At 43.5% G+C, this 23352-nt stretch overlaps 1 protein-coding gene across 6 annotated transcripts; it reads right to left on the reverse strand.

Moving 5' to 3' along the window:
• Positions 1-1217: 1217 nt before the first annotated feature.
• On the reverse strand, positions 1218-22615 carry LOC107376926 (catenin delta-1). Of its 6 annotated transcripts, none has more exons than XM_015946265.3 (22): positions 22395-22615; positions 17648-17764; positions 16496-16659; positions 14707-14775; positions 14510-14629; positions 14179-14429; positions 13296-13574; positions 12973-13213; positions 12640-12862; positions 12336-12531; positions 12136-12253; positions 11905-12058; positions 11686-11703; positions 11350-11418; positions 10507-10634; positions 10210-10360; positions 9941-10133; positions 3083-3285; positions 2963-3004; positions 2816-2883; positions 2603-2657; positions 1218-1391 (listed from the first exon to the last, which is right to left on the reverse strand). In XM_015946265.3, exons 3-22 carry the CDS (start codon positions 16652-16654, stop codon positions 1333-1335), a joined length of 2796 nt encoding a protein of 931 aa, XP_015801751.1. In that variant the 5' UTR covers positions 16655-16659; positions 17648-17764; positions 22395-22615; the 3' UTR covers positions 1218-1332. The 6 variants fall into 6 exon arrangements, with proteins under 6 accessions (XP_015801751.1, XP_015801744.1, XP_015801789.1 ...); XM_015946258.3 differs by having other exon boundaries at positions 17642-17764; XM_015946303.3 differs by lacking the exon at positions 16496-16659.
• Between the last annotated feature and the right edge of the window lie 737 nt (positions 22616-23352).

A 23352-nucleotide genomic window follows, 5' to 3' on the forward strand; every position in this document is an offset into this window, starting at 1 on the left:
AAAAGCAACAAGGCAGGCGTGAATGTACGTCATCATTTTACATGGATAGGCAACAGTACAAATATCTGTGTGTGTGTGTGTGAGAAAAGTTTATGAAATATAATCAAACAAGATTGGTCTGTTTTGCTTTTCAAAACTGTAAAAGATAAATTAGAAAGTTGAACAAATGCATAATGCTCTCACCCACAAAAAAACAAAACCCGGAAATAAACCAGACACAAAGAGGAAAATACAAAAACATCCTAATTCAGAGACTAAAATGTGCTTTTGTCCTCCTCCTGACCTCAAAACATCATCTCTCCAAATTCAGTGACAACTCGAGTCTCTTCAGAGCAAAGAAACAAACGCTACAAACAGAACGTGCAGATTTCCAGGAGGATAATTAATCCCAATTTAGAAAAAAAATAATTTTTTACAGTAGAGACAGGAATGGTTTGAATGTAGTAGCGTTTCCTCACAGCTTCACATCACAGTACCGGGTTCAAACGTACTGATCTGCTAAATCCAGACAAAAAATAAACAAACTAATTTTTATTAAACTGGGGAATAAAGGAAACATTTTAAAGTTGAACATGAGACACAAAAAGAGGCAACAGGAAGAAACAATACAAAAAGAAATCACCCAAAACAACTTGTGGCATCTGGTAAGTGTCTGGTGAGTCACATAGACACGCTGGGAGAAAGAAAAAAAAAAAAGGGTCCGTGGTCATTTTTAACACAAAATACACACACAGCCACAGGTTTAGTGTTGACAAATACACACACTCGCACACCGAGCCTTTCAGGCCTGTGCTCATCCCAACACACAGGAAATAACTCTAGACAGGAAAATAACTCCTATATAAACATTCTCTATCTACAGGCAGCCTGTCAGTGCATTCGACCTCCAAACACTCCCAGGAAAGGGTCCGTTTAAATTAGTGAGCCAAAACTTAATGCAGTCATCCCGTTTTCTTTTATATACAGTATAAACCCGACATAGAAGTCTAAATACAAATCTGTCATCAGGATGGAGCCATGTTTCCACCATTCAAAGGTTTTACTTTTGACAGTAACAAAAACAAATGGGATAAAAGCAGAATGAAAGTTAAATGATTGTCAAAGGCAACTGCCTTTACAGAAGACAATTATAATTTATAAGTGAAACAGAGTTCTGCTGCTACAGTTAATTGAAATAAGTGTGCGTGTGTGCGTGTGTGTGTGTGTGTGTGTGTGTGTGCGTGTGCGTGTGTGTTGCATTAAACTCTTTGGATGCCAGCCCCTCATGTTTTGATCCCATCTGTGTGGAGACAGAGGAGGTTAAAGAGAGGAGACGCTCTGCCGCTTCTCTCCTCAGTAGCAGTGGTAGGGCGGCGCCGGCCCCGTCTGGGTGATACACACTATCAGTTTTTCTGGAGAAACAGCAAAAAGCATTAATTAAAATTTGAAAAAATGAATGTATTCAGTAAGAAAATGATACAGCACGTTGTGCACCAGTGCTGTCACAAATACCAAACTTTACCGACTCCAACAGCGAACTGAGATTATCCTAGAGTCAACGGATGTGTCGGACACTTCAGCGATAAGCTTTATAGAGCTGGGCAACAAGATACAGAATAAACAAATTGTGAATAATTTCTCCTCCTAATTTAGCAACAAAGGGAACCATTTATGATGCCAGAAACCCAAAGTTGTATCAGTCTTCTCGCCCTGCTGACTCACAGAAACCCAACTGGGAAGTGTTCCAGAGGCCCGTCATGACAGACTATTTCAAGAGAAAGACTAGAGAAACATCGATTCAGAAGAAAAGTGAGAGCCACAGAGTGGAGTAACTTTAAAAACTCCCTCATGAATGCCGTTGAAATGTTTTGCCAGCAGTCACAGCCCAATGGAATACTGATTTTATTTCTTCTCTTCCCACCGGTGACGTGATCCAAATTAACTTGAAAAACAGCTGATATGATGCAGACAATTCTGCCACAAATCAGACCTAAAAAGGAAGCTGGGAAGATCGTCTGAAGACGATGTTAGCTTAAAATCTGATTATTAGTCAAAGCCAAAAACTACTATGGTATTGTAGTTCCATGCAAAATCACTAGAGGGTGCTGAAAGGACTGAATTGCCATAAGACAAAGCTGAGTGGAGGCTTTAAAACAAACACTAAAAATCTACATTTGCATCATTTCTTTACACAGTGAAATAACCACCAACATAACCTGCTCTACTGGTAGAGAAGCTACAGGTAAAGGTTTTGGTATTGTGACAACACCTCTCCACAACCGTTATTGCTGCTTAAATCTGTGTTCTGCGTTTTCAAATCCAGACTGAAACACCAGAGGAACCACAACGCACACGCAACACGTTGCAGCAGACTAGAACAACGAGTACAGCAGAGAACATGTTAGAGTTAAAACGAGTTAACGTCTGCATGTGTCTCACAACACCACTGTGGGCACAGACCAGCTCACCCGAGGGGCTGGAGTTAAGAAAACATTTATATACACACGTACACGAGAAACCAAAATAACCACGGCTCATAGAGAACATGCAGGATTAGAGGTCAGTTGGACATACCATGCCATTACATGCAGAGGGGGGTAGAGGGGGAGGGGATGGGGCTAACCATCGTAGGAGTCCAACAGAGGCAGGGAGCCCTTTCTGCCCCCATACACCCCTCGCTGAGAGACAACCAGAGAAAGAGAGAGAGAAGGTGAACAGGAAGTGAGTGTGAGAAAAGTGTCAGTGACTGTTGGGTTACAAGATTATAGTGAGAAAATATTTGTGTCAGTTAGGAGTTAGTCAAGCTATGAGCAGATGCAGCAGTGAGTTCAAGGACCTGCAAGGTGTCTGTGGGTTCATCCAGAGTGTGTCTCCTCTCCCTCTGGTCCAGTGTAGAGTAGGCCTCTGTGTAGGGGGGAAAATAAACATTTATCAGGTTTGAACAGCGACTGATAGATAACAAGCAGCAGATTAAAGTACTGACCCGATCCGAGGTCATTCAGTGGAATCACGTCCCTCTTCTCTCCTGAGAAACCAAACAATCATGATTCAAGCAAAGGCAGAAGATCGAAAACCACTTCTCATGCATAACTGATGCTGGTACCTCTGTCCAGCAGGGGTACGGTGCTGTCCTCATAGGTGCCGTTGGTTCTGGTGCTCGGGCCGTTGGTGGTGCTGCTGGGGATCGGACTGATGAAGTCCGCTTTCTTCCAGCCGTCCTTCTCCAGCGGCCGACGAAGCTCTTTGTGAGCCCAGACGAGTTGCAGAACCTGACGTGCTGCTCTCACCTCACGTTCCGAGCTCTTCCTGCAAAACACCCAAAAATATAAACGCCGTCTCCTCATTAGAGAACGCTACATTGGTAAAGTACCAAAAAAATAAAAAATACCCCAAAAACTAGGGATGCACGGATATGAAAATATGGGCCGATAGTCAATATCAACTCATTCACTGTCTGCCGTTTTCTGAACAGAAAGCTCCTGACTGCCAGCGGTTCTGACCATTCGGTTTTTTTGAAGAGTGTCAGAATATGGTGCTTTATGACCACGTTAACAACAAACTACCCAAAGACAGACTCACTAATTACATCAGGAAGAATCGGCGCGTCTCTAGCCTTTTCTGTTCTTACAAAATCTGTTGTTGAAGTGTGAGCTGCAGCAGCTTTTCCAGTTAGCTTTAGGCATAGCGCTGTCCCAAAACCATCTCCTAATGCATGGAGTGTTTGCTTCAGGATCATGTGACGTGTGACACACACGGAAGATGAGATTTAGAGGTGTGATGTTTACTCTAAAGTGGCGAAAGCTCGTTCCCAAGACTGCCCCGTTGAAAAATGCAATTGACGACTAAAGTTGTATTCGGCAGTGAAAGGTTAATATCACTGTTATACCCAATTACTGATATTTACTGATATTACATCGATATAAGAAGGAATATAAATAGTGTCAATTCACGGAAATGTTGTGCTATTTTGTGTAATGTTACTGAATCAGTTTGTAAAAACATACTGCATGAACTTTTTGTTTACGTTTACAATATTTATTTCTTGTGGTGCAATTCAAGCCCAGACTGCTAGGTGGCAGCAGTTTTTCCCACCTTCACTCAGAGCAACAAAAACACACGACACACTTGAGGCACCACGCCCAATTTTTTCCAATTCATTTCAGAAAATCAAAAAACAAATATCATTTCACGTCGCAACATCATTTTGCCAGATTATTGCCAATAAACACCCAAAATATAAGAATTACATATTGTTATTAGGCCTGGGGCAATAACACAATTTGTTGGACGATACATTGTCCAACAAATTATCGACGACATTGTCAAGACCAAAATAACCACCTATGTAATGTTAATATATCATATTGCAAGTACACCCTATAAAATGCAACACTTAAACCTTAATTTAACACTCAAATGTCACAAAGAACTTCTACATAAATAAAAACAAATAAAAAAGGACTCACTGTTAGAAAATATTGCACCAAAAACAATAAGATAGACCCGGTCGCTCCAAAACAATAAAACACTGGCCTATCCAGTGTCAACAACCTAAACTGCGATTCAATAATGATAATAAATAATAATCATAATAATAGAGTTGTACATTTCTTAACCTCGATATATTGAGGCGGGAAAAATTATTGAGTTCACTTTCATCTACCGTACGATTAATTGATTATCGTCCCAGCCCTAATTACTATACACTCACACCACACACATTATTGCTTCTGAGATTATTACGATCACTGTCATATTATCAAACAATTATGCATCATCACCCCCTTTCCTTCCGAAACTGATACACATCTAGAAAAAAATATCCAGATCATTTGTTAACACGTTGGATGCCAGAGTTTTTCCAAGAAAATATTCAATTTTGACATGACTATTTCAAAAGGTTGTAGCTTGAAAATGGTTAGAGATAAAGGTAAACTGTAAATGACAAATCTTCAGTAGAACCCAAAGTTTGTGTTTGGAGCAAATTCACTCATCTAATTTGCATATTATGACGCACCAGGCTGCCATATTGGAATGGATAATTTTTACAGATGTTCCTCCTTATTTTTTTCAGGTAATTTAGAATCATCATATTTTGAAATTTTTAATTCATATATACATATATAAAGCTCTTTAGAAACATTCATTGCATTGTTTTTTTTATATTGTATTTTTTTTACATTAATATCAGCATCACTCAAGAGAAATGCTTTTTAGCCATATTTGTGAGGTTTCTTTGGGCTTGTACAGCTTCAGGAACGTCCTTCCCTAGAATATAATGATCATTTAATCCAAGGGAAAGAATATTTTCATTATGTGGCACACTTTGACAACCGTATATAACGAACGCATCTGCGGATTTTTTTGCTGCTTTTTTTACCTTGCCGTTGCGCGTGTTACATTAGCGATGTTTTTACCATAATTTCTACATCCACTGTGTCCCAAACATGGTGAAACAAACTTCACTCCCTCTCGTGCAGTACCAGCATCAATCTCTCTGGCTGGATGAGTGAATTTCTTCATCAGAGAGTTGTAACGTCCAGAAACGGTCAGTTTTCACCTACATGCCACCGGTCAACTACAGACCTAATTCCATCCTCTAAAGTGGATTTTACATTCTTCCAACAAGGCAGAAGGATACTGCAGTGCTTGGTGACATTTCAGGGGCAACAAGATGTCAGCCTGTGTTCCCAAACAAAGCCTTCTTTTGATAAGACCACAGGATTGCTCACTCTCATGTAAGAGGAACTTTGACAACTCATAAGTTAAATAATCATTAAATAATAATATGGCTGAACAAATGTTATATGATTAATAAAATGTTCTGATTAATCTGTGCTTAAATTACTGTGGTTGAAATGAATATTATTATGGTATGATCAGTAATTTTAGATTTAACAAGTGAATCACTATCTCCTGACAGCTCACACACTCAGACACGTGACGATGACAAGGTTAAGCTAATATCATGATACATTGCTTTCTGTTCCACCAATCAGAACTCCTGTATCTGACACGAGGCGCGTTTTCTGAGGTTTGTTGGTAAAAACCCTTTTTACATGTCAAATTCTGATTTGTTAGAAAATCTAAATATGATGATCATTAAACCAGAGCTCACTTCACCGTGAGTCAGTTCTAGTTCTTGTGAGTTCTTGAGAAGCTTCGGACCGGCCATCTGAAGCAAAACCTCTTTAACCTAGAGCACTTTGACAAGCTAAAAGCTGCCTGCAGTGACACAGCAAAACGGTTCCTTCAGCTATTCAGAAGCAGCTGCTCTAGACGCAAACTAGTTCCAACCTGTGTGCCTGGTGACATCTCTGGAACGGAGAAGTCGGTGTTGCGGTTAATCTACTGAACCTCGGTGCCCAGAGGTCATCCGACCTCCCTGACCTCCGGATCCGCGAAGAGGGTCTCCAAAGAAAGGGTGAGGTAGACACAGCATGATTGCGTCTGATGTCGTTTTGATAAGAGCCAACTTTCTAGTTTAATGCAAAACAAATCCTTTTCACACCCAGAACTCAGTTCTTCTAGATACAAGTTCTGATAAGCACACACACCATTCAATCATCATCACACCTCACACTCCATCCACCTAGATTCATTCACCACATAGTGTCCCGTGAAATGTGGTGGGACCTGTAACTATTGTTGGGGACAAATCTGTAAAAGAGAACGAAAGAAAAATAAACTGCGCATTAGAAAGGCGAGGAGATGAGTGAAAGCTGAACACGAAGGGAGAGCGTGTTTTCTGAGGGCAAGCCGTTATAACATTTAATCAGCAATCGGACCCCTCTGCAACTCCTGCTTTTATAGCAAGTTTCTAATTGAGCAGAAAATGTTGCACTTCTACAGTGGGGCAAAAAAAAATATTTAGTCAGCCACCGATTGTGCAAGTTCTCCCACTTAAAATGATGACAGAGGTCAGTAATTTACATCATAGATACACTTCAACTGTGAGAAACAGAATGTAAAAAAAAAAATCCATGAATTCACATGGCAGGATTTTTAAAGAATTTATTTGTAAATCAGGGTGGACAATAAGTATTTGGTCAATAACAAAAATTCAACTCAATACTTTGTAACATAACCTTTGTTGGCAATAACAGAGGTCAAACGATTACTATAGGTCTTTACCAGGTTTGCACACACAGTAGCTGGTATTTTGGCCCATTCCTCCATGCAGATCTTCTCGAGAGCAGTGATGTTTTGGGGCTGTCGCCGAGCAACACGGACTTTCAACTCCCTCCACAGATTTTCCATGGGGTTGAGGTCTGGAGACTGGCTAGGCCACGCCAGGACTTTCAAATGCTTCTTACGGAGCCACTCCTTTGTTGCCCGGGCGGTGTGTTTGGGATCATTGTCGTGTCGGAAGACCCAGCCGCGTTTCATCTTCAAAGCTCTCACTGATGGAAGGAGGTTTTGGCTCAAAATCTCACGATACATGGCCCCATTCATTCTGTCCTTAACACGGATCAGTCGTCCTGTCCCCTTAGCAGAAAAACAGCCCCAATGCATGATGTTCCCACCCCCATGCTTCACAGTAGGTATGGTGTTCTCGGGATGCAACTCAGTATTCTTCTTCCTCCAAACACGACGAGTTGAGTTTATACCAAAAAGTTCTACTTTGGTTTCATCTGACCACATGACATTCTCCCAATCCTCTGCTGTATCATCCATGTGCTCTCTGGCAAACTTCAGACGGGCCTAGGGATGGGTACCTTTGACATTTGAATCGATTCGGTACTAATTCCCGGTACCTACGAATCGATACCAGTACCAATTTTCGATACTTTTGAGTGTTTATTATTTTAATTCTCTTTTATAATTAAATATATATTTTTCTCAATATATAACGATATTTGATAAATATCACGATAAATAACATTCAACTGTTTGTATTTTAACATCGTCCTTGTAGTTTTATAAGCTGATAATTAAACTGAAGCAAACATCTTTACTGTGAACTAAATTTACTGTGTATCTTCATTCCTTTTGCCGTCCTTTTTCATTTGATTTTTCCTATTGGGAAGTTATAATTTCCGAGGAGAAAGCGAACGCACCATTAGCTGATAACAATGGTGGCAATGGAAGCTAACATATCAAGCTAACGTTATCTTAAAAAGTTTATTTAACTGCTGGAGCAGATTAAAAAGATGATGCCTCACACTTAGATCGTTGTCGCTGGTTTCATCTTCACCCGTCGCATTTAGTAAAGTGAAGCCAAACTTTAGAGCGCATTCATGTTCTTCTAGTCGGGAATTCGGAGTTCCGAGGAGAAAGCGAACGCACCATTAGCGTAACGGGAGCTAACAAATCAAGCTAACGTTATCTTAAACATTTTATTTGTCTACCGGAGCAGATTGAGCTGAGGATGTCTCACTTAGATCATTGTCTGTCGCTGGTTTCATCATCACCCAGTTACCCATCACATTTAGTGAAGTGGACCCAAGCTTTAGCGTACGTTCCTTCTACCATGCTGCTCTGTTTACAACACGCTCGCAGCGGCCGACGACATAACGCTCTTGCGCATGCGCAGCTGTCTAGGCAAGTTCTCGTTGTGAAGGACGGGTACCGAAACGAGGCACTGTTTGAAATGAAGTGAATCGGTGCTCGGTCGGTACTGTGGAATTCGGTCGGTACCTTAAAAAGTACCGAATTCGGTAATCATCCCTAGACGGGCCTGGACATGCACTGGCTTCAGCAGCGGAACACGCCTGGCACTGCAGGATTTGATTCCCTGCCGTTGTAGTGTGTTACTGATGGTGACCTTTGTTACTGTGGTCCCAGCTCTCTGCAGGTCATTCACCAGGTCCCCCCGTGTGGTTCTGGGATTCTTGCTCACTGTTCTCATGATCATTTTGACCCCACGGGATGAGATCTTGCGTGGAGCCCCAGATCGAGGGAGATTATCAGTGGTCTTGTATGTCTTCCATTTTCTGATAATCGCTCCTACAGTTGATTTTTTCACACCAAGCTGCTTGCCTATTGTAGATTCACTCTTCCCAGTCTGGTGCAGGTCTACAATTCTTTTCCTGGTGTCCTTCGAAAGTTCTTTAGTCTTGGCCATAGTGGAGTTTGGAGTCGGACTGTTTGAGGCTGTGGACAGGTGTCTTTTATACAGATAATGAGTTCAAACAGGTGCCATTAATACAGGTAACGAGTGGAGGACAGAAAAGCTTCTTAAAGAAGACGTTACAGGTCTGTGAGAGCCAGAGATTTTCCTTGTTTGAAGTGACCAAATACTTATTTTCCACCCTGATTTACAAATAAATTCTTTAAAAATCCCGCCATGCGAATTCATGGATTTTTTTTCACATTCTGTCTCTCACAGTTGAAGTGTACCTATGATGTAAATTACTGACCTCTGTCATCATTTTTAGTGGGAGAACTTGCACAATCGGTGGCTGACTAAATACTTTTTTGCCCCACTGTACATAATAAAGAGCAAAGTTATTTGTTTCCTTTTCTTTCTGCTGATCTGAAAAACGATCCGATCCGTGACTGAAAACCGTGATATGATCGAACCTGTACTTGAACCCTGTGGGAAGCAGCCATTTGCCAAGAGATTTGTATAGTAAGTCATCTTTGCATTTTTTAAATCTTTAAAAAAAAAATTTTTTTAACTGTCATCTTTTGCTTCTTTATTTATTTTCTTTTATTTATTTTTAATTTATCTTAAAATGTCTGTTTGAAAAAAAACTCACCTTTTTTAATTCTGTTTTTATTGTATTTTTTTTTGTTGTGATTTTTACTTGTTTTAGCAGATGACCTGCGGGGCCGGTAACTTTTCTGTCTTACCGGCCCGTCTGGCCAGTTGGTTGTGTAGTTAATTTCTACCCCTGCATATTGGACCGATACAGTAAGAATAAAAATAATCGACTTATATCGATACTGATGCCAATACATCGTGCATCCCTAAAGCAAACAAAAGACAGTTGAGATGTGTTCAGAAAGCACTTACCCATCTTTGATAATAAGCATCAGCCTCTCAATGCCTTGTTTTTCTCTGAGAATCTTGGCCGACTCCACATTGGTGCCCAACACCTCGGCCAGTGTGCTCAGTAGTGAAACCACGGTTTCCTCTGACAGGGCGCGCCCCGGCTGGTTCTGGCCTCCAGGCAGGTTGGCCACCAGGTGAGGCACAGCATGTAAACCTGCAGGGCAAAAACACTGCATCAGCAGTCTGACCTAGAGATAAGGCGGCATCTTTTTTGTTAAAAGTACACAGACCTAACAGTTCACGGTTCCGGTTGTCTGTGGCAAGGTTCCTCATGGCTCCAGACATAGCACGAATGACACGGTCATTATTGTAGTTGAGCAGTTCTGCCAGCAAGGGGAGGCCATGCTCCTCGCGCATCTTGCCCCTGATATACCGACCATACTAACACACACACACACAAACACCAAGGGGTAAATAGATCTGTCGGAACAAATATAGATCAAAATGCCTCAAGAATAAGACATTGGGTTGTTTGAATTTTATTCAACAGGTAGAATTCTGTAGTTTAAAAACAAACAGATACTAACGCTCCATCGGCCAGCACACAGGTTCTGGATGGCACCGGCAGCAGCCTCCAGCACAGAGGGGTTCTTGCTCTCCTTGAGCAGTGATGTGTAGATACGAACCACCTCTGGCTGAAAGAGGAGCTCATAACCTGAGGACAACAGAGAGAGATGATTGTTGGATTGGATTTACAGCATCTGACAAACATTTAGGCTGAAAACAGGCAAAAAGATAAAGAGCAGATGCAGGTGCTCCAAGACGAGAGCCAAATCTCAAACAGACTATAAAGGACAAAAAAAAATTATTATTTATTACAGAATCATAAGGGTTTTATTGCAGTATCTGTGAGCAGGTTCACATTAGGAAATTGCTGCAGTGCAGTACTTGGTGCAAAAATAAGAAACGGGCACAATAAAACAACAATATAGTGAAATGTCTAAAGCAAACATAGTAATAAGAGGTTTTTAACCCCATCATAGCACTCACATGAAATAGCACCACCAATTAAAAATCTGCAGATGTTAATCTTAAAGAGCAAAAAAATAACAAACAAATTAATATTTATTAAATTGTAACTTCCTCATTTCCTGGAACAGCCATCTTAGCTACACTAACAATCAGCCGAGTCAGCGACTCTGTTGAACAGGTAGGTCGCGACGGTTGCTAGGTCAGCAACACTAATGTATAGCTATGCTAAAAAACAACCTAGTCAGCGACGCTAACAACCAATTAAAAGTCAACTATTATGTTTGTTGACGTCGTGATGAGTCGACCAGTTGTGGCAGCCCTAGACTAAAAGGCCATCTACAAATAACCAATCAAATAAAGGCCATTTCACTATGTGACATATAAAAGTTAAATCACACCTTTGGCAGGTGTTGTCCTCTTTGGAATTTCTATTGGATTTCCACCTCCATCATCTCCGTTTTTCTTTGCTGCAAGAAAGAAAATAAATTTACACACACCTGCACATGCACAATGAATAATGGCTTGCAGGGTGAAATGAGTGAGGATGGCATTTCTGTACAACCAGAAGAACGAGCACCATCTGCATGCAGGATTGTTTCAGTGAAAATGACCATGCTCATGAGCTGCATGTACACTCAGGTCAAGAACCTTGTGTCTCTGCAGCAGTTAACTTCTGTTAGTAAAATAAGTGATGAGGTAAAACATCCACGAGAACCGCAAGAGGACAATCTTACCTTTGGAAAACCACTCATCTAAACACAGCAGAGAGAGGAAGGCATGAAGGGTGGAGAGATGGGAGGAGCAGGGAGGAGAAGAACAAGTGGTCAAGTGTGAAAAACAACACCAGGTGCGTCCACCACCAGTAAGCTCAAGCCATCCAGCAGCTGCTGTTCTTTCAACAATAAATCATCTCAGACACGGTGGAACTCTCAGCTGTAAGATCCAACACTGACCTTTGCCCTTTCGCGACCCAAAACAGCCTCCTTTGTGAGCCTGAGCCGGGCCCTGGCTCACAGGCAGGCTCTCTGCGTACTGTTCACAGCCGGGGACTTCGCTGTGAACGTGATATGACAGGTTCCTCAGGAGGCAGACGCAGTTCTCCACCAGCTACAGGAAGAAGGTAACAGCAAATAAAGATGTGGGGACTTGAAACATTTAAGTGTTTTTATTTTAAGAAAACACACCTTGTTGTCCACTTCCTGGCGGTTGATCTGTGACTGGACGATGTACATGAGTGAATCCACCAGTCCGGAGCATTCTCTAAGCTTTCGCCTGGCCTCTCTCCGCTCTGAACTGACATTCCTGTTGGAGAGGGGAAAGTTAAGAACATAATTGTATGTTTCCCCTTTTCTTTTATCCCTCCACTTTCCATCCCCTCCCATACCTGAGGCAGCCAGCGGTGTTGGTCAAGGCGGTCTCCCACTCCAGATGTCGTGGTTTGCAGCTCTCTTCTACCCCGCTGCTGCCGCCTCTCTCCCAGCCTGAGTGAGGGACGATCACCTCGTCAACCAGGGCATGAAGAGCGTGGTCCACAATCTCCATCTTTACCGAATCGTGAGAAGAGAGATTCCACAGTGTGCCTGAGAAGAAATGATAATCGTGGGTATTCCTGGATGCATGTTTGGATTAAATGTGGAAACAAAAATAACAAAGAAGCTCCTTGTGTAGGAACCCGCCAGCGGTGATACCTGTGATGGTGTCTGTGAGGTCCTGATTGTGGGTTTTCCTCAGTAACCTGACCAAAGCTGGTACTCCATCGCAATTTTTAATAGCTATTTTGTTGTCTGCATCCTGTCCATATGAAATGTTCTTCAGTGCTCCACAGGCTGAATGATGGACCTCTTTGCTGGGGTGGTCCAACATTGATACCAAGGCCGGAATACCCTTGAGGCGACGAACATCCGACTTTACCTGGAAAACAGGAATCAGCAAGCTGCTTTCGTGTTTTTCCCAAAGTAAGAAAATTCAGAAAAACAAGATGTAGAAGAGTGCTGTTGGACAGGCGTCGTGCAATTAGTCACCTTGTCGTTTTTGAAGGTGAGATGCTGGAGGAAGGCGGCGGCGTTGGTCTTCACTGGGTCCAGGCGGTAGTTCAGCATGGCAATCACCTCTGGTAGTTCTGGTTGTCTCCATGAAGAGGGAGGGGGCTTCATCAACGTGCTGTCCAGAGAAGCCATGCTACCCCGGTCCATCGTCATGGGAACACTCCACGTATAAGGGTCAACTCCTTCCATGGCACCATCCAAAGTGTCCTCACAGCTCCTGCAGGAAGCAAGGGACGCAGCAACAGTGAAGAGAATCCTAAATCAGACACGTAATCAGCAGGAACGTTTAACGGCTTTACCGGAGCCTGCGTCTGTCCATTCCCGCTGAGGACGGACCGAGCCGCGGCATGGTACCGTAGCCTCCAGGGTGCATCGGTGGAGGCCCCAAGTAGTCGTCGTACCCCATGCGGCGCTGCTCGTCTTCCAAACCGAAGTGACCAGGGCCATATCTCATCTCCAGAGCCGAGCCCAAAGCCCGCATCCTCTGAGTCACCTGGGGCTGTGCGGCATACGGGTCTAGCTGCTGACGACTGGGAGCCCGGTAACCAGAATCCAGAGTCCTGTAGCCATCAACAGCCCTAAAAGAGATGGGATGATGCAAGTAAACCTTCCCGTCCAAGTGTGTGAGTGTTGTTAATAGATACAGATGCAAGCTATCTGGTTACATAACCCTGCCTCTAACTTCTGCTTCCCCTCAAAAACACGTGCGACACTTCATCGGGTTTACGGAAGCTTATCACCAGGTCATCTTGTGGCCCACAAGCAAACCTCAGATGTTTCTGGCTGATTATTCACATCATGAACCATCAGAAGGGAGGGAAAACAAAAAAAGAGGAAACAGTTATATCAGTCAAACCACAACATCTGCTAAACGCTTTAAAGTGTTCAGACTCTTTACTTGGAACTGAAAAACAGTAAAAATTAAACTGGGTCAGACATTTCTTTAATTATCCAGAACCACCAAGTCCTGTGGAGGTCTTCTGGTTAGAATGTGGCCAAACGTTGTCGGTAATAATCTATAAAAGTTGAAGATATTTCCGTGAAGTTGGTGTGAGTCTCAGTATTGAAACAAAACGGGGAGTTTTGCCTTTGGAATGTGCTGATCAACCAGAAGTTTCAGTTACTTTACCCGTCAGGCGGATCTGTAGGAAAATGAAATGCAAGCGAGCCGCGTTCCTGTACCTGTAACGATCATCCATGTGGGAGCCGCGGCTCAGGCTGGTGTACGCTTCTGACGGGGGCCCTCGATAGTCATCGTATCCTCCCACGGGGCCGTAGTGGTAGTTTCTGGGTACTGTGGCGGTCGGGTAGTCGCCTACACCAGTCGTCCTGTAACCACGGTCCAGCGTGGCGCTGTACATACCCATACCAGGTGACAACCCCCCATCAATAGTCACAGAGGGAAGCACCGGGCGTGAGATAGGTTTCTTCATCTGGCGGAAAAATCAGAATATTGTTAGATCTACAAGATCCGCTGAAGTAGAGCGAACACGTGTAGCTAGCATCACTCTACCCCATTTTCCATCCGCCGCGTTGTTCCCTCCTCAGAGAAGACCGAGTGTGCTTCCAGGGATTCATCCTCTGGTGTGTAGCTCTCATCAAGAGCACCGTGTGCAGGGTCCACCATCCTGTACTGTAGCAGAGGCAGCAAGCATGTAAAACGGCCGACTCCGCCCTCAAAACAATCTGATAAAACACAGAAACACACACCTGTGTGCCGTTCATGTAGGAGTCCGTCAGTTTCAGACGCTCTATGTCTGCATCCCCTAAACGCCCGTTCTAGAGTCAAAGAGGAAGGTGAGGCAGTTAACCACATGGTGCATAAATACTCTTTATTCTACCATTTCCCTGAAATAAAAACACACAAATGAGGTCAAAGACGTCCCTCCCTGCAGCCAATTCTATCTGCTTCTATTTAAACAACCTCCCCAGATAATATTACTGCTGCTGAGGCACAACCAGAGCCAACTGAACCATCTCCGTGTTTTGATGGTGGCGCGTGAATCGCTGCCAGACTTGGAGACGGACATGTTGGAGTGCAGTCGGTCAGACTTACATCATTCTTTCCTCCTGCACTCAACTCTTATGTAATCACCGACTCACACGCTGAGCAACTTTCTAATCTGAGTCGACCGACAGATCAGTGGCATCATGTGCTTCATTTTAGGTCGCTGGTAATCTTTTCCAGACATCGCTCCCCATCACACACCGATCAGTTTAAGTGTTACTGTAATGCGTCTAAAAGAGAAAACAGAAACACACCTTGCTTTTAAAGCACAACACACTGCATCCACAACGAGGAAGGACTGGTGTTAAAGAGTAATGGGAAGTAAAGATAGCGTTTTTATAGCCAGGGAGCCACACTTCCTCTACATGAGAGCAGATCCCATCACACCCAGTGGTAAACAGCTCTGTTGGCTTTAATCCATGAGAAGACTCAGATTAAACAAAATACAGGATCTGATCTAAAAATAAAGCAAATTACAGAAAAATAACGTTGTAGAAAACACATTTAAATTGTCCCCCTCAGACTGTTACATTTACTACTCAACAGACCCTCGTTAGCCAGATAATTCAGCAGTAAACCAGTGAAGTTTAAAGATTCTTGGTTAAACTGGTCTTACGCCGGAAAGCGTTTAAAGTTATTCTCAGGAGAATATAAACCAACGTCTCAAACCAACCTTTGGGAAGTGTCATCTGCAATTCCTATAATAGTCAACTCTAACAGAAACCAAGTGTTACTTTGTCTTTCAACATGAACCTCAAAATACCCCACAGATGACTCATCAAATAGTTCAACTACACTCAGCTACATTCAGCCATCTTTTTTTCCTTTGGCAATGAATGAAGTTCTGTCAAGCTACACGAGCCGTTTGAATAAAGCAGCCCGGACCCCGGGACGCTTTGGACAGAGCTTCCTCATCCCGTCAAAAGCCTCCAGACCAGACACATTTACATAATTTCAGTTATGATGTCAACAAACAGCAGAGAAACAAAAGCCCCCTGCACATGCCATGACCACAGATCGATAAATAACCAGCATGCAGCTTGATTAATTAAACACTTTGAGCTGTGTGAAAACCTGGGTGCAGGGCTAGATGACACATGCACGACAGGTAACAACTTCATTCATGCTGGAGCAGAGACGGGAATGACTGACATTCCACAACTGGAAGTGACAAATGACTAAGAGAGCCTCCGGTGAGTGACAACAGGGGAACGTGTGTGATCATCTCTGGCATGCTAAAGGTGCTGGAGCTATGCAGGCATGCACTGATGCATTTGTAGATGAGCTGCAGAGCTGGTGAAGGAAGATGTCATGATGCACACTGAGCCCTGATGGCAAGGAGGCGGGGCTTAGAAGAAAATGGATGACTTATGGATGTTAAGGAAAAAGATGCTGCATAAATTCACTGGATGAGGAGAAAGAGAATCCATGAAGTGATGGATGTGTTGCCAAAAAGATGTTAGAGGCTTTGGGTTGTTTGGGGCGTGTTACCTGTGTGTAAGGGAGGGGGCGACCCAGGCCGGAGGGGCTGGTGGCAGGGAGGCCAACTCTCCTCCTCTCCTCCTCCAGCGCTCGGGTCAGCTGTTCAAACTGCACCTCCTGCTCCCTGACCGACTCCAGCAGAGCCGCTGCATTCTCACACTGCTCCATACGCGCTACATGACCCCAGGGGCAGAGAGTTGGGAGGGGGGGGGGGCGTTACACACAACCATACAAACACACAACAGCACAGGGAGATGTGTGTAACAAAGAACAGAAACTCCGACAAACTGGGTGGGTCAGGGTTCGGGGGCTGATACTGAAAAAGGAGGAAGATCTTCCATCTTATCTTGTTCATCACCCAAGAAAGAATCTGAGAGTTCTGAGGGTTAGGGCGGTTTTAGGATTACACCAGAGTTGATCTTGCTTTTGTTTCAGCGAGGGAGGGATAGTCATCGCTTTAGCAGTCATGTTCCTGAAACTCAGACCTGAAGAATCTCCCAGTTTACAGTGGACTACGCATTGTTGACAAGGCCTGTCATGTCTGGTTCATGAGGCTTCACACTGCTGCATCTCACTAGAATGCAACAGCAACAACAACAAAAAACATTTATTTTTCTCTGCAACACAAAATACAGCTAAACTAATATTCAAACCAGATTAAAGCTGAGGAAAAGCAACGGAGCAGGAAGAGAGCGGACTCTTTATGCCACATTTTACTGAACCGATCAAATTATGCATCACATTAATCCTCCTATGCAGATCAATAAGCTTCACCTCATGCATGCATGCATGCACGTGGATATCCGTTGGGATTCTGACCACCTTTAGGAGCCAAACTAGGAAGCAAAACATCAAAGCATTACTTTTATCACAAAGATTTGAAAGGGTTTTGTCCCACATTCACTTGATAATACTTCAGAGATACTAGATGTGACAATCGATAACGTGTCCTTGGTCGTATCATCATGTTCTTTCAAGCACCAGAAGGTTAGATTACTGCGATTTTGTTTATTTAATTTTAAAAACACCCATACAGAAGATTTTGAACACAACTCATCTACAGAAGACTGCAGTTCTCATTGTAGTTTGAAATGTGACACCGGAGTCAGAAGAGACAATGTCTGAACACTTGGCTCAGAGAAAACAAATACACACCTTCACCTGTGGGCGTGGCTCGGTAAAAGAGGTGAGAGGTGGCACCGCAATCAGAGATGGAGCTCTAGTCAGTCATGTGTAGGAATCTGGTGAACCGCCGGGCCCAGAAACACGAGAGAAGGACTGCAGAGACAGAGAGGAGACGTGTTTTAGAGGTCTCTGTCTGAGAAAACCAGGACGTGGCCACAGCTCTGCACAGGAAGCAGGAACAAGCCCTGTTAAAGACAAGATGCACAGTAGCTCCAGCGTTTAGACACACCCTGTATTTACTCAACATTTGGCCCGTGTCCGGCAGCGAGCTGTGGGAGGCTGACCAACCTGCAACCAGAAATCCACCGTCGACATAAGAGGAAAAAACTTTCAGAGACAGCAATCGGCTCCCATCAGCTCGTGCTGCTGGTGCTTTTTTAATCTGCACTTTTGTTTGTTTAAGATCATCTTCTCCGTCTCTACTTTATCAGCCTAATGCTTTTCTCCACACCTAACTGCTCTTTATCCCCTCGACATCCCGGGTTATCTCGGCTCAAATTAGGACATGATTCTTTCGGAGCCAGAGAAGTGGACCGTGGAGACTCGGGTGCTTTTATCTGTTAATAAATGCTCCACTGCAGCAACAAGGCTCCTCATTAGCTAAGGCTTACCCCACCCACGCACGCCTGGCAAACCCGTCCGACCAGTTAGACAACACATGGGAGGTTTGTGCCCCCTCTTCCAGTCTCTCAGTCTGGCAAACAAGCACAGACACACTCGTGACAGTCGTTGGTTTGGGCAACAAACAGGTACCTGCATCTACCCTTCCAGCAGCAGGTGCTCACTCAGGTGTTTGGTTGTGAATTAACATGTGCAAACAGAGAGACAGGCACAGGCGTAATGAGCTGGAGATGGTGACGAGTGACTCACAGTTTCACCTGGTTCAGATTGTGCTACACCCGCCCACCCCCTTCGGCACCCCCCCCATAAAATGAAACCCAGACGCTCCATGTGATGTCACATCACAATAGTCACAACTATATCAAATTTAAAGATCAAATGAAACCCTTAAAAACGGTTCCTGTGCATGTTCTTTTTGTTTGTTTTGTTATTTTTTTTAATAGTGACAAAAACAAACAAGCTTATGTTCCCGGTTTGGGTGTGGCAGGTGTAGTGAGGAGAGAGGGGAAGTGGGAGGGTCTAATGAGAGAAAAGGGAGTGGCTATGACGCCGTTTCCCAAGAAGCAAATGACTACAGGAAGCAGGACGATGACTTACATCTGGGAATGGATTGACTAATGGGGAAGACATGAAGTCATAATAAACCTGCACACGACTATGTACGGTCATGGCCAGGACGGGGCAGATGTTGTCCACTACAGTCAGGGATGAGCAGAGAGAAAAGAGCTCAAACTACCAGAGGAACAATGTGAGAGTAAACATGGGGATAATAGAGCAGCAGAGATAAGATTAGGGTTGTTGAAATAAAGATAAAAGGCTAATCTTACATTCCTCACATTGTCTAAAGCCAGTTCAGCCCTGCAGCCCGCCCACCCGTCCACGTTAAAGCAAAGGAAATCAGCTAGTTCTCATCCAGATATCAGTGTTTACTGTAGTGGCGTTTCAGGGCCAGATGTATGGTCGCTGTGACACCAGTGCCGACACACACCACCACTCTTCTCAGCCAGTTTCTCATAATTACATGTTGAGACACTGCAAACAAAATGTTTACAAAAACACCCACAAAATTCCTGCTAGATAAATTAGAAACAATGATGGTTATTTCATGGCAGGCGCAGCAGGGGTTGTGATTTTGCAAGCGTGTGTGTGAGTGCCTGCAGTTTTAACCATGGGCGGGAGGAATTCGCAGCTGTCAGTCTGGGAGGTCGGTAGAACAATGTGTAGTTTGTGCAACGGACACAAATATGAAAAGAGCTGGAGTGCAAAGATAACATCGGCAGACGTGTGTGTGTGTAGGTGAATTTGGTTTCTCTTTGCGTACTAATAACTCCCCCATTCCTCTCGGCTGTTATTTTTGGCCTTGAAAGTCAGCAGTGAGTTTTGTTGAACAATGAAAACAATCAGTGTTGTCCCATTGCCACTCCTCTCCTCTTTCCCCTCTTACCAGCTTCCTGAGTAACAGGATGTTACAGACTGGACATCAGAGGAGAGTCTTCGAGTCTTTATCAGAAATGTTCCACAACAGATCTGCCCTTACACAAGAGCCACAGGACGCCCGGTGGTGGTAACCCAGCACTTTCGCCCCCGTAATCATGCGACCACAAGTCACTTCCTATTAACTAAAAACAAATGGCTCTCATCATTTTCTGTTCTGCTTTTATGACCTTTCAGAGCGTTGTCCTCTACTTCCACCACTGAATCGGTTTGTTCCCAGTTGTTTTTCTTAATTAAACAAAAATAAGAGTTAAATTAGGACTAATCCATCTACATGCTGCATTTTATAGTCTGGCAGGAAATGTAAATCTACAAATTTTTGTTCACATGCACTGTTTATTTGACTTATCTTGAGAAACAATGACTCCAGTTAAAAACTGACTTCAAAGGGCATTAAATAAATCCAAATCACAGTACATAACAACGTCATTTTGAATTCAAACAACCTAGCATTAAAATAAATATCACCAATGTTAAACACAAACTATATCGCCTCAAAGTAAAATAAGCATATGACCACGTCTCCTAAAGGGTTGAGTGAACGAAAGGGTCATGCTCTGCTGTTCAACGCATGATGGTAACAAAACTTCAGAATGACAAGCACCATGCTTTGAGGTTAACAACATCTGACTGAACCCTGACAAACCACGAGTCAGATATCCACATCTGATTCTGCAGCCATCCGTCAGCACGACTCATTTAACCCCGTCAGATGATCCCAGTGCTCATGCACACATGTAACCAGCAGTAAAGCTTCTGCAGACTTATTAGTTAATTCAATTCAAAAATACTTTATTAATCCCAGAGGGAAATTGATTAGTTAGGGCGGTGAGTGCCTACACCTGCCATCCACGGTTAAGTCCTACTAAAACAGCAGATTCGTTGTTAAAATGCACATCTGTTCACACACTCTCTGCGATTTGATGTGTAGTCAGTGTGATGCCACAGCTGAGCATGGCTTGTAATGGGATTGAAGCTTTGCCCTTCTAATCCGCCCCTTTTAACACATATACATGAGAAGTTAACCTGTTTGCATGTACACACACACACACACACACACACACACACACACACACACACACACACACACACACACACACACACACACACACACACACACACACACACACACACACACACACACACACACACACACACACACAGCACGGATTAACCTGCCCATCCTTAAGACAGCAGACACAATGGCAGTCTACGTCCAGACCATTTGCCAATGATCAAACAACGACTTGGGAGACATGTTGAGGAAAAGGCTGGTGTGTGGTGTTATTAGTGGCGGCACCTGCAGTGTGTCAGATCAGACCTGAGCCTGTTACACCTAGAGTTTAAACATGTTATATAAACACACACCAGGACAGGCCTAAAGTCCAAAGGGAAGTCTAAACCACTGTGTGTGTCTGTGTGAACCCGATGTTTACCTGAAGGAAAAAAAGGTATTCTACTTCACCCTAATGCTGACGGTTATCCCCACCCAAACATTTCCCCAACAAGACAAGCTCACACACGACCCACCAGACAGGTTCATAGTGTGACAAATCCCCATCCTTATTATGGATCTGCATCAAGAGTTTAAACCGGCTTCGGGAATGAACAAAATAATGTGTTAAATAAAATAATTCACATTTTAATGCTCAGTTTTTAGTTCTGTCAGCCTCCTGGAGGGTTTGTATTAACATCAAGGTCTTATCTAATCTATCTGATAAGGCTGTCTGCTACTGAAGGTGGTATAAAATATAATAGTGTATTAGCAGGTGTCGTGTCCAAAAACGTACCCATGCCTTGAAAAGCACCTCGGTACGAGAGGGGAGTCTGTCGTTTTGACTGATAAATCAAATCAAAAATGGCACACTGAATCCAGAGCTCTTAAAAATAGAACAACCTAACGTTTTTCAATTCTCACATTTAAAGTTAAGTTGTTATTTTTAACATAGGCGGACCAAATGTTTTACCTTTTCTGACCAGGAAGGGACACAGCCCCTAAAAGCACCAAAAACTAAGCACAGGGCTAGCTGCTAGCATTGGTCTGGATAAATCCCGCATCCAGTCGTGAATTATTTGCTACAATTGTGTGTCAGGAGCGAGGAGGAAGGGATGCAAAGAAATGCCGAACTTACAAGGACTTAAACATTAAAAACAACTCCGCGGGTGTGCCAACACTACTGCCCGGATAAATAAACTCAAACGAGCTCAGATTGGCTGAATGCTCGCTCAGCAAACGTATGACCTGGTTTGGTTGTCTTGCAGCGTTAGCATCACAATAACCGACCGAGAGCCCGCAGCAGAACTAGCTTCCTCACAGATTAGCAACACAATTCACTGAAATAGCAGGCGTCTCTGCTAACCCTGAGGCGTGTTTTATAATATTTATGAATAACAAATGTTGCTGTAGTCGCGAAACAATTGAGAGGTAATAAAAAGAGTGGGTCACTGTTTGAACTTTTATGTTAGCGTCGCTAGCTAACATTAGCCAACGAGAGTCGTGCTCATCTGTCGAATAGGAGACCACTCCTTTGCCAGCGCTGCAGAGCACCTATAATTAGACGAGAAACGACCGAACTAACCACCATCTGTAAACAATCACTATACTCACCTGCTCAGGAAAAGCCTGTCCCGACCCCTTCCAGACGACTCCGTTTTGTGCGTTTTCTACCCTCTTATCCCCTCCTTCTCTCCCTTGTGGGTCAAGCTCAGAAAAAACGGAGCGACATCAGTTTTCTAATGGAGGGCGGGGTCAGTTTACCGTAAAGCCGGCGGCGCACTCAAAATGTACCCTCCATACAGGTGTGCGTGTACGGCTGCCTCAGCGTCCCAGTAGTGACCGCCAAACTGCTGCTGAATAAAAACACACCGTTCCAGGCATGAGCAGGTCTTTCGTTACAAATGGGAAGACGGATATTTAAACGCGCTGCAGGCTCAGCCACCTCCCATGTACTTCCGCCTGCACATAAACACACTGATGTCATCTCATTGATTGCACGAGAACAATGGTCAGAGAATAAGCTGCATTTTGTGGGGAAGTAGAATCATTTCACACCAGCATTAAAAACCACTGACAGTCACACTTGACTTTACATGTGATCATCTCTGGAGTACGTTTTTGTTTTGTTTTAAGCCCTTCAGTAAATAAACCATGCTTGACCACAACAATTTAAGGTACAATGGCTGTGTAGTTTAAACTTAATTTATTTTTTATTTTAAACTTTTAAATTCGTTTGATCGGAATTTTCATTAGTTATTTTTTATTTCCAAGAAAAAACCTGCAGGAGACAACCGAAACCTGGAAAATACATGGGTTGAGTGGAAAAAGGAACAATGTGAGGAATTTCCCTCAGTTTCCTTTTTTTTTTTTAGGACCCCCCCCCCCCCCACCCGCCCCCACACACACACACACACACTTTGAGGAAAAAGATGACATCTTATGATGAGAAGCAGCAGTGCTGCTCTCTGGAGGAGCAAAGTATGATTGGAAAGGTTTTTTTAGTACAATTTATAGCAAAACATCTACACTACAGTCACTTTACCATATTGCTGACTCTGGAACATTTTGG

The sequence above is a fragment of the Nothobranchius furzeri genome, chromosome 1 (genome assembly GCF_043380555.1).
Source record: "Nothobranchius furzeri strain GRZ-AD chromosome 1, NfurGRZ-RIMD1, whole genome shotgun sequence".
Lineage (NCBI taxonomy): Eukaryota > Metazoa > Chordata > Actinopteri > Cyprinodontiformes > Nothobranchiidae > Nothobranchius > Nothobranchius furzeri.